The sequence below is a fragment of the Columba livia genome, chromosome 3 (genome assembly GCF_036013475.1).
Source record: "Columba livia isolate bColLiv1 breed racing homer chromosome 3, bColLiv1.pat.W.v2, whole genome shotgun sequence".
Taxonomy (NCBI): Eukaryota; Metazoa; Chordata; class Aves; order Columbiformes; family Columbidae; genus Columba; species Columba livia.
This window is the reverse complement of record NC_088604.1, coordinates 65,765,744-65,776,969: the sequence shown is the minus strand read 5'-3', so window position 1 is coordinate 65,776,969 and position 11,226 is coordinate 65,765,744. Positions and strand designations below refer to the sequence as shown.

The following is an 11,226-nucleotide window of genomic DNA, read 5'->3' as shown; positions in this document are numbered from 1 at the left end:
GCATTGGTAGAGTTGAAGGAACACAATTGAGCTCTGGAAAAATGGCAGCTAACCACAAACCTAAGGTTTCATCCTCAATGCTTCTGATCTCCTTGAGGCGCTCTCTGATGAAGAGTCATGCGTCACTCATGCGTTGTGTTTGAGGGAACAAAAATCTATGCGCTGGAAGCAAGTCCTCCTGTTCACTAGAGCTGCTGCTGGGATTTCTTGGCTGAGGGAAGGGTTTGTGCTTCAGGGGAAGGTGGGTGCTCTGCCAGGCTGGCACGGCCCTCAGTGGGGGACATGGATGGCACTTCTGTTCACAGGGAAGCGCGCCCTCTTGGAAACTTCACCTGGGAATATGCCCTGTGTGATGAAACAGCAACGCCTGCTGCTGGGTTTGGAGACTTTTTGGTGTCAGATTCAAGTTATAATATTCATGTACTACATGCAGTGGGACTTGTGATTTATTAGCATTATGATTTTGTGTTTTTTCTCCTTTCCTCTTTTTTGCTAATTGCTTGCGATTTTTAAATGTTTTTTTTTTTCTTTCTACATCCCACTAATTCTTTTTCCTGATGTTTTTCTTCAAGTCTGGATGCCATTCCCAGTTACCCCGGCGGGCCTTTCTGGGGGATGAGGCTCTGCGGGAGAGGTGTGAGGAGGCAAACGCTCGCCTCCCTCCGGGGATCCGGCCTTCAGCTGGAAACAGCCAGAACGGTGTCCCGAGAACTCCCTGGTAACGAAACACCGCCGCGTTTAACACCTTGCTCCCGTAACCTTCGCTTCGCGCCTGCTCGCAGGGCTGGGGCGGTGCGAGGGGGAGGGCGGAGCGGGGCGGGACGCGGCGCCAGCCCGGCAGCGGGTCTGCGGTGCGGCCCGGCGGGCGGGCGCTGCCCGGCAGGCGGCGCTGTAGCCGCTCTGCGCCGCTCTCGGCTCCTCTCGGAGCTGCGCTGCGAGGAGCCCCCGTGTGTCCGCCATATTGCCGTCCGCGCCGCAGCCGCTGCGCGTTGTTCCTCCATCTCCTGCCGGCGGAGCCGAGCGGGGGAGGGGACGTCGGCGCCGCCGGGCGGGAAGCAGGGCGAGGAGGCCGCGCACTGCCGGGAGGAGACGGAAACGAGCGGCGCCCGCGTCCCTCCGCGCCCGCCCCCTGCGCCACCCGCCATGGCGAGGAGGCCCGGCGGCCCCTGAGCGAGGCGCACACACAGACCGAGACTTGCCCCCTCCCGGCCGCCATCTGCGGAGAGAAGCCGCCCGGCTCCCGCCTCCGCCGCGACATGGAGGCCGTGAAAGCCTTTAACAGCGAGGTGTGTAACCCCCTCCTTCCTCTCGGGGTCGGGGAGCGGGCGGGGCCCCGGGGCCGGCGCCTTCCCTGCCCCCTCCCGCTGTGCGCGCCCCGCCGCGGGGAGGCGACGGGAATGGGGAGGCCGGGAGTGGGGGAGCGCTCCCGGGGGCTCCCCCCGTGTCAGGCGGGAGCGGGCCGTTGTCGCCGTCCCTGGGAAATGGGAGGAGGGAGAGGGTAATGGAGACGCCCCCCCCCCACTCCCTTTTCCACCGTGGGGCTGGGGGAAACTGAACGGAGAAGAATGGATCTGGCGACGGGCTGAGGGGAGAGGAGGGAGCGGGAGGAGGCCGAGGTGGAGGAGGCCTCTCCCGCGCCTGGCGGGCGGCGGGGCGGGGGATGCCCAGCCAACTTCGCGCAGCGGGCGGAGGAGGCTCCGCGGGGCGGGAGGGGGATCCTGGGTCGCCTGGCGCAGGGTCTGTGCGCTTCCCCTGGCCCTGCCTCTAGTGCCAGCCCGTTCCTCCTCGCTTGTTCAATGTGCGCCTGTACCCCGCCGGTACGCACTTTAACACCTTGGGTTTGTTTTCTGGTTTTTGTTTTTTTTTTTTTTTTCTTTTCTTTTTTAAAACCTGGGCTGAGACTACAAAGGCCTGGAGGCTCGTCTCTGTCTTTGAGAATAGTACATTCGCTGTAGTCAGGTTGGAAACAGTCATTGCCTGTGTGCTGCACAGAGCCAGGGTACTGCACCAAAGCACTGTGCTGAGAGTGAGCACCCACAAACACACGCACACAGGCTCAGGTATTGATACAGCACCGGGCTTCTCTTTTATGCCAGTACTTAATGTTTATTTTATTGCAAGATAGCTCTTGTGGCAACGCTGCTTTGTTCCTCTTCGTTGGAGGAGTTCATATCATTTATATTTTGAAGTTAATGTGAGTGCAAGGGAAATAAATATGTATTTTATTTATAGGAAGTCTTGTGTCTTAGAAAATAGTTTTTTACTTTAACCGTAGAAAGTTTCAGCTCTGGTTACAATGGTCACATATTAGAGCTGCCAGTTGCCCTCTTGCTACCCCCAGGGGCGACGTAATGATTTTAGGTTTTAATGATTTTAAGTAATACAACACTGGTTTGGGGTTTTAAAATGTTAATTTGAGTTGTAGTGGAACCATGTGCCAACCATGTTGTATCTGCAAGCCACAATAAGATAGGTTTCTAAAATGGGCAGGTACATTCTAATAACTCAGGAGCAGTTAAACAACCATAACTGATGTGCAGTTCTAGGTGTTGCACTTCATGCAATTTGAATTCTTAAGTGGAAGAAATCATGTTGTGGCTGCTAGAAGAACAATAAATACTAGAAACAATTTTTCTCCTATTTTATTTTCTGATTTGCTTGTTGTATTGTTAAGTGGGGAAGAGTTTAGTCACAAGAACAGAAGAACATAAGTAGATTAGAACCTTTTTCTCGTCTATAACTACCAGCGTGAGCAAACGTCTTTACTTTCATATTGAAAAACAACTTCTGGCTGGCTTGCTGAGCACTCAGGTTTAACTACTGGAAAAATGAATGACTCTGAAGACTTAAGGTGAGAACTGTACTGAAGAGGAGAGGTTTCGAACATGCTTCAAGTTTCTAAGTGCTCGAAAAAGAGTAAACTTTGGGTTTTCAATAGAGAAAATGCAGAAGCTCAGGCAATGGTGTTTTAACCAACTTATTTCCTATTGTATTGGCTTAAGATAGATATAAATTACATTTAGCAGCAGATGAGATAGACTAAATTGTAGAAGTACTTTTAGCATAGTTCGTCTGATACAGTTTGCATTCAGTTAATAATGTTATGAAGTTTATGTAACTTACTGGTGAAATCCAGATGACACTTTAGAAAAAAACATTCCAAATACATTTAACCACTGAAGTCTGCAGCATGGGTACTTTGGGAGTTGTATTTTTGTTCGTTTGTTTTTAAAACAAGGAGTTGTGTTTAGATTGTGCTATGAAGTTAAAATGAAGGCAGCTGTCCATCTAGGTGGTACGGCTGTGAGCTGAGCAATATCCTGTATTGTAACTATCCTGTATGACAGTCAGAATTGAGGTGATTAATAGGCTTGGCATTAATTGGATTAGAAATAAATATCTCAAGTTTATTGGAACTCTGACGACTGGAAATTATGCCCACTATTGCGGAAAGCTGTTCAGTGCCTAGCGATGACGCGAGGCATTGTCAGTGCTGTATCTAATCGTACATATAAAATTAGCCCTAACATTTAAAGTCTTGTGAAAGATAAATTTAAAGATGAGGAAATGTTCAGTATTGTTGATGTTTTACTATTTGGTTAAAACTGCTTGGAAACTGAAAAGTACAATATTACACAACTGACTTTGTATACCATTGAGGTAGTTGGCAATGTTTTATACCAAACAGTTTATCATTTGCTACAGTTGACATGAAGGCTAACCATTGTGGAATCATTTTCCTCCAGGTCTCAGTTCAGGCCCTGAGTTTTTTTCTGAAAAGCACAACATCAAAGTCAAGAACAGGTCTTGACAGAAGAAAATGACTGGAAAGTTTCAAATTCATTGTACGTTCTATAAAATGTGGAATTGAAATGGACTAGAGGCAAGCATGCATAGTGTCACAGTTCCAGCACTCAGATGGTAATGTTTTAATTGCAGACTTACATAATTAAAGCTCAGTATTATATAGTATTATTTATATAGTAAAGCTTAGTATTATATAATCAGTTAAGTGTTAAAAGTCTTGCTGTCAGCTTCAAGTTAGCCATTCTCACATTGTGTTCAGGTACTGTACCTGGAGTTGGTTTTGGATGCTATAGTCCCCAGAGTTTTCTTGCAATACTTCTCCTTTTTGCAGTGGCAGGCTTTGTATTTCCAAATGATTTTTCACTTTATGATGTGAAGAATGCATGCAGACAACTGTGAAAGGAGAGCAACAGATGCTTTAATTCTTAAACCCATTTAATTATTTTTAGATTTGTTTCTATGTAAATCTGTAGAATAAATGTGGATAGTTTTACAGACACACAAATAGTCATAGGACTGGAATGTATTTTAAGGAAAATGGAGATCTCAAATTAGTTGTAAGTACAACAGAAATGGCATATTTGGAGTAATACTTTTTTCAGCCATGCTAACTGCATCTTTAAGTGTGGAATAACAGGAATCTTGAAAGGGCATTTATTTAAGCTTTAAAGGGCAAGTTCAGCTTAGGTGCTTATTTCTTTAAAAATGACAATAGTAATTCACTGATCTAGTGAAATTAAGCATGGCATTTCTATTAATTTAAAGTTTCTCTGTATCTTGTATTACATATAGGCACATTTCTTCTCAGGTATGAGCTTTTAAGTCTTGCTGTCCGTGATGCTGTTTTGTTTTTTTGCATGCTCTTTATGTAAAAACAAATTATCTCATGCGTAAGTTATGCATGCTTTGGTCAAATCATTGAAAATTTCTTGTACTGTATAAATTGGTGAGATTGGCACCTGTGGTTTTGAACCACAGCCATTTATAAGGTTAGCAATGGTAAAACCTACTTAGGGCAGTTTGATAGCTTAAAAAAATCTGGAAGTATCACCATTTGTAGAATTTACGTTGTTGAATCCAGTGAATGATAGTGGTTAGGATCCAGTGCTACACAATTGAGCTGAAATGGATGGGGTTGGAATTACAGGCAACACAATATATTGTAATATTGGAAAGGCAGTAGTGGAAAGGGCAGTTGTATATTTACAAAAAAAAAAAAAAAAAAAAAAAAAAAAAAAAAAAAAAAAGAATAAAGAATAGGGCAAAGCTTTTCCCTTGAAGCCCAGGAATGAGGAAGTCATGTGTCTCCTGATTCCTTTCAGAAATGCTGTGATCGTTTGAATGTGTTTTATATAGAAAGCTCAATGCCTCTTCTGCTTACAATTGGGTGCTGATCTTTTCATATACAAGGGAATGAAAACTAAGTGTCCTCATGGAAACATGGAATATGCTTCGTCTATTGTTTCAAGATGAGGATGTACATAAAGTGCTGTAAGATTAAGGTACTGATTGCAGTTTGCTTGAAGTGTGATGTGGGTTCCTGTGCATTTTCTTGTGTTAATCTAAATGTCTTCTAGGGTGTGAGAGACATGGTTAAAATTTCTGCAGCATTGCTAGGCTGGAGTTCAGCCGTTATTAGCAGTGAAAATGGTTGTCCTTCCGTAATTCGTCATAAAGCGGAGTCACAGAGAGCTTTTGGTGTGCAGAATGATTGTGAGAGCCATGTAAGATGATGAGAAGCAGTATATAAAGCGATCATTGCTACTTCTGGGTTAGCTGGTTCTCCTGAAGTTTATAAGTGGTGGGGACATAGTAGTCACTGATCATTGGCTGGCAATGCTGTTGTCTGTATTGTCTGTTTGCACTTCATTGGCTGGTGGTCACCTTTATCGTGATATTTCTTTAGAAGATATATTTTAAGTGGCAGTGGGGAACAGTTCAGTTGACCACAATTTCAGAAATGTGATCCTTGGAAATAACCCACATTTTAATTACTGAGCATTGGAGTACAGGCACACAAAAGTACAGAAGTGTAAGTCAAATATTTTATTTTAGAATGCTTTATTTTAATGGCATATTCTAAGTCACCAAGGCGGTGTTTTTGTGAAAGGATGACAGCTGATGCTAAAAAAAAGTTAAATGGTATGCCTCATGAAGATGCTAAATAGAGATTGATGCTGAATAGCTGAGTAGAGTGAAAAAAATGAAGCTCTCTGAAATGAGGAGTTAAGGCTTTGATTAGTGCTAGCAGTGACGTATGAGGAACAGTTAAAGGGCATGTAAGCTACTTCTCAGCAAGATACTTTCCTTAGATTCTGCTGCATGTTTCACATGCTCAAGCACCTGAAAAAATTTGCAGAGCTCTTTTGCTAACTGCTGAGAAAATGAGAACTTGTGCCTGTTTCCTCTTCTTTCTCACTAATATTTTACCAATAATAAAAAAGTACAATGTCCTTTCGTATCGTTTGCTGTTGTGAAGGATTCTGCAACTATGAAATGCTTCAGGCTTTCTTCTTTTTTGTTTGTCTGATAACTGCATTTATGGTCTGATATTTGTAAATTTTGTTGTAGCAAATTGGGATGAAAGCTTTTGGTTTACCTTTTCTTAATTTTCAGAAGAAAAAGTTAGCTAGGTGATACCTGTGTGTGCATATGGACACATAAATGTGGAATGCTGACTGTAAATTTCATTCTTAACCTCTGGAGTGGATGTGAAAAAGGTCTTCAGTTTAATTTTGCTTTATAATCCCATAGTGCTCTTTAGAGAAAAAACACTGCATCTTTACAAACAGTATGAATTCCTTCAAGATACAGCAAAATATGTAAGAATTTGTGAATTTCCCATTTCCTGTCAGGAACATTAAGAGCAGTAATGCTGAACTGTAAATATTTTACTCTGTTTCGTCCCAGCAGGAGTTGAACTTTGCTGGCTCTCAACTGTTTTCTTTTTGTTAAAAGGGCATGGGGAAAGAAAGCCCATTTCTCTTCAAGATACAGTAAATATTAAAGTGATGTTCACCTAATTAAATGTCTCCATTTGTGCTGAATAAATATTTATAGTTTCAGTATCACATTTTCAAAGACTGATCTGACCTTTGACTTTTGCCAACCACAGAATCTTAGTATCTGGCCTTACAAAGACGTGATCATGAAAGTCTGTATTAAAGGCCCAAAGTGTTAGGGTTTTTTTTGGTGCATGGCTTGCTTGAAGACATCACTTATTTCATGAAGTAGTATAGGACAGACCTTGATTATTCTTCTGCATTTGATACGTACACTTGAAATTTCTTCTTAAACCGTGGCCTAGATTAGGTCTTTACAAGCCTGGGAGGGTAATGTAGATCTCCAGATTCTGCTAACATTCTTTGAGTTGTAACTGCGTAGTTACGAGTATTGATCCTGCTTGCTACTCATTTAGAGAGCAGTGAACCATTTTGTAGTTTAAAACAAATGCACTTCTGAACTCAGACTTCAAATCTTTTGATTTTCACCAACTCACTAAGACAATGCCTGGGGCTACAATCTTCGGCAAACTACTTGGAATTACCTTAACAAGCCTTACTTGAGTTTGCCATCAGCAGTCTGTTTTCCTGTGGCAGATGAAAAATGAGTCTGGTAACCCAAATGGCTTTTCTATAGGAAAAAAAAAAAAAAAAAGACCATAAAAGAAAAAAACATTCAGAACAAAAGTATTTGATAAAGCAGGTCTTACAATACAGTCTAGAGACTTGATTATTTTTGTGAGGTTTTTTTTCACTTGGGAAGAGGCCAGCTCTGTACAACTGGTCCATCATTCTACCTCTGGACAGCCAGCAAGAAATTTATCCTGTGTGGCTGATTCAGCCTTGGTTAGAACCCTTGTTCCTGCCCTCATCAGCTGCTGGTGGAACTCCCTTGTGAGGCCTGGTATAGTGGTGTGTAGTTGTCTGTTCATGTGAGTATCCAGAGTTCAGCGAGCTTGGCTTTGAGCTCAGTAAACAGTATTAGTCCTTGTACTTGTATCACAAGTTTTCAGGAATTGCATGTGCATTTCTTTCCTTGCGTTGTTTTGCTTCTTTGGAGCTACTTTTCTGCAGTATTTATCTGGGACTGCTGATAGCAGGAGCAGTCAGCTAGGTAATTTTATAAACCTTATTTAGCAGCTACTTCTATGCTGTTCTTTATGTGTTCTTTAAGAGAAGAAGAGGATCTTCAGCTACTGCTGTAGTAGTTCTTGTCTTCACATGTCCTTGCCAGTTGTATTGACCAAAAGGAGCCATTTTAAAAGAGGAATTGTTAAAATTTGGAGGAATTTAGAGGAAATTACTGCATTGACATCATGACTGTCTGTCAGATTTATTCCCACCATAAATGTGTATTTCTTGTTAACATCCTGCTCTTTTTGCTGTTACGCTTTTGGCAGTTGACCTGCCATTTGTACAAAAATGACAACTATTGATACACAAAAATTTAACATTTTTTTTTCCACTTTTTTTTTGTCAAGAGTTTTTCTACAGAGCTTACGTGGTTTTACTGGGTACAGGTTTTTTTGTAGGAGTTTTGGTTGTTTTTTGTTTGTTTGTTTGTCTTCAAAGTTCCAAATGAATAGTACTGAATTGCTGTCTTTTCTCCTAGCTTTATGATTATGCAATCAGGTAGTCAATGGTCACTTCTCTGATGCCTTGTCCTCCACAAATATAATGCATATGCATAATATAATAAAATACACATGTGCAAGGTAAGGCCTGTCACCTTTGTTGCTGTGTTTGCTGTTGATGGTTTTTGAGAGTTGGCAGAGAGTGCTCTGGTTCCTGTTTACAACAAGGGCACAAAAATGTGTAAAGGCAGAGGAGCAGAGCTGGGATCCAGAAGGCAGTAGCAGCAGGGAATGGTGGTTTGGGTGGATGGTGACTGAGCAGTAAAACAGTGGAGGGGTAGCAACAGCTGAGAGGTCCAAGGTACCTGTTTCAGTAGCCTTGAAGTTGTGTTTTATGAAGTTCTGTCTGTAACATTAGTTTTGAAAGACTGGAGTAAATATCATTTTATAAACAGTAATGACAGCTGTACAAGGTGTTTTATGCAAGGCACTGAACAGCATGTTTGAATTGGAATTTATTGAAATAGCATGCATTTTGGGGAAAGATATTTCAGAAGATCCATCTTCTTTGTGTTTTTTTGGCCTGGGGTTCAGTGTTTCCAAATACTCATTCATTTGAAGCTGAGTGGTAAGGGTTTCCTTGTTATATTTTATTTTTATTTTTAGTATTTGTTACTTTCAAAAACTGAAGTAGAATGAATTATGTGCATCCTTTACTTTCCATCCCTATTGCTCTCTAGCTCATTTTTTCTTCAAAGTAGTACAAAATACTGTAAATTGCTGCTCACTAAAAAACTTTGTTTTAAAAGTCTTGGCCTCATGGCATAACCTTATTGAGCTCTCTTGGTAGATGATTTAGAAATTAGTATGATAGATAAAAACACAATTCTAGTATTTTGATGTTTAAGTGATTGCAGTTTTTGAAAGAGAAATAATCATACTTATAAATGCCTTTGGATTTTCCAGAGGTTAAAGTCTAAAAAGTGAAGTGAAACACTTATATAACAAATATACTGGTTGGAGAAATCCAACCCAATATAAACCATATTTTTAAAAAAAACCTTAAATGATGAATTTTCATTATGAATGGAGGGGATTTTAAACCAGATCTATGGGAAAGAAAAACCAACATTTTTGAATCAGTATGACAGGACAGCTTTTGTTGTGAGCCCTAAAAAGAGTTGGCAGAGAAAATGTGTGAGTCTATGATTTTCATAATGCTTAGGATCTGTCCCTGCATTTTTTAGCTCACAATTGTAGATGTGTCATTGTACTTAGACTTCTCTAAAGCATCTAACTTAATACTGCACCACACTTTACCAAACCAGTGCATTGTAACAAGAACAAAGGGTAGTTCTCCAGTGCAGGCAGCCCACAAGCTCGCCTCTGGAAATCTACAGAGACTACCATTGTGCCTGAAGCTGATCGATTTTTCTGCTGGTGATCTAGAATTAGGTAGAAAATAATGATAAAATGTTAATGATAGAAATTAGCTATATGGCAGGAACAATGAAAAAAATGCAGAAAGTGAAATACTCCTGTTAGGTGATATCATCTGGACTTTTTGATCTTTCTGTTGTTGGGACTTTGGGCATCGGTGAAGTGCTCAGTCTTGCCTGGTTATTTTATGTGGTCCATTTAGGTTTTTCTAAGCTGTTTGTTCCTATGCAGTAAACATGCCAAGTTACTAAGAAGAGAAAAGGGGAGTTGTGTTTTGTGGTTTGTTAAGGGCTGGGAGCAAATGAAGTATATTCTAGAGGCTATTCTGAACCAAACATCTGTTTTGTAGTGGCGTACAATTCCAGAGACTAGAGTTGAATCCAGGTGGTTTCTTTAAATTCCAGTTTTAACATTCATAGTCTATTTCTACAAAGCAGGCTGTACCAATGGAACTTAGAAGCTTTCTTTGAAAGTACTAATAAAGAGGGTTTGAAGGAAATTGCAAATAGGCTGTAATATGCTTTTTTGGCTTAAATATATAAAAACTAAAACGGAATTGTTCCATCTCAAAGTTTTCAGGTTCAGTAAATTTGAAAGTCATAATTGTACCTACTTTAAGTGAAAGGGGTAAGAGAAGGACTGAGCAAAGGCAGTGATGGTAAAATCCAATTTTATGCGCTGAAAGGTGATGGGCTAGAAAGACTGGTGTAATACTTTTGCATCTTATTTCACTTAATTGCTTATATCATACACTCAAGATGAATATTCAGATTTACTCTTTGGACATAAACATATGTGAGGAGTGGTATTATAACACAAGTGACATGGAGGGAGTAAGCTTTTTGTTTGAGTGTTCTCATTTGCTTTTAAATTTGTTAAAAGTCAATCGAGTGTAACAGTAAAAGGAAGACACACACACTGAGATATCAAGCATATTGACTATTATGTTTGTTAATTTAAATCACATCATGTGCTTCAAGTGTTTGAAAACAGTTGTATTAAAATAGTTGTTGTTGAGTTGTAGCCCTCTCTTGTTCTGTGTTTTTTTTAGTGTTGGATTTTAGCAAATTGTATTGGTTGATTACTGGAAGAAAAGAACTCTTCGTTGTTTTCCCTCCAAACTGAAATACCATATGTAGAATGGAGCATCTGTCATTCTGGCCATCCTACACATACATCTTTGGTATATATTTTAACATCTCTGTGCAGTGCAGAGCAGCAAGGTGCTGACTGGGTTTAAGTAACAGTCCTCACTGTTAGATCCTAGTCAGCGTCAAGGAAGAATCCTATTCACTGAGGGATGGGCTCATGTAATATAAGTAACTTTTCCTAGAGATTAAATTTCAGGAGAGTGTGTAAAATCCAACATAATAGAAATTTGTTGATTCTGTCTTTTTTAAAGC

The 11,226-nt window shown here is 40.9% G+C and overlaps 1 protein-coding gene across 6 annotated transcripts in view; it reads left to right on the top strand.

The window, feature by feature from the left end:
* Positions 1-914: 914 nt before the first annotated feature.
* SCAF8 (SR-related CTD associated factor 8) overlaps positions 915-11,226 on the top strand; it is a 159,896-nt gene continuing 149,584 nt past the window's right edge. For 5 of the 6 annotated variants that reach the window (XR_010471425.1, XR_010471424.1, XM_065057333.1 and 2 more), the window contains exon 1: positions 915-1,286. Coding sequence is in view for 4 of the 6 variants with exons in the window: in XM_065057333.1 (XP_064913405.1) it covers positions 1,257-1,286 (30 nt within the window). In the remaining 2 variants the exon portion in view is untranslated. Of the gene's footprint in view, positions 1,287-3,746; positions 3,922-11,226 lie in introns of all 6 variants that reach the window. The other variant, XM_065057334.1, reaches the window with a different exon arrangement.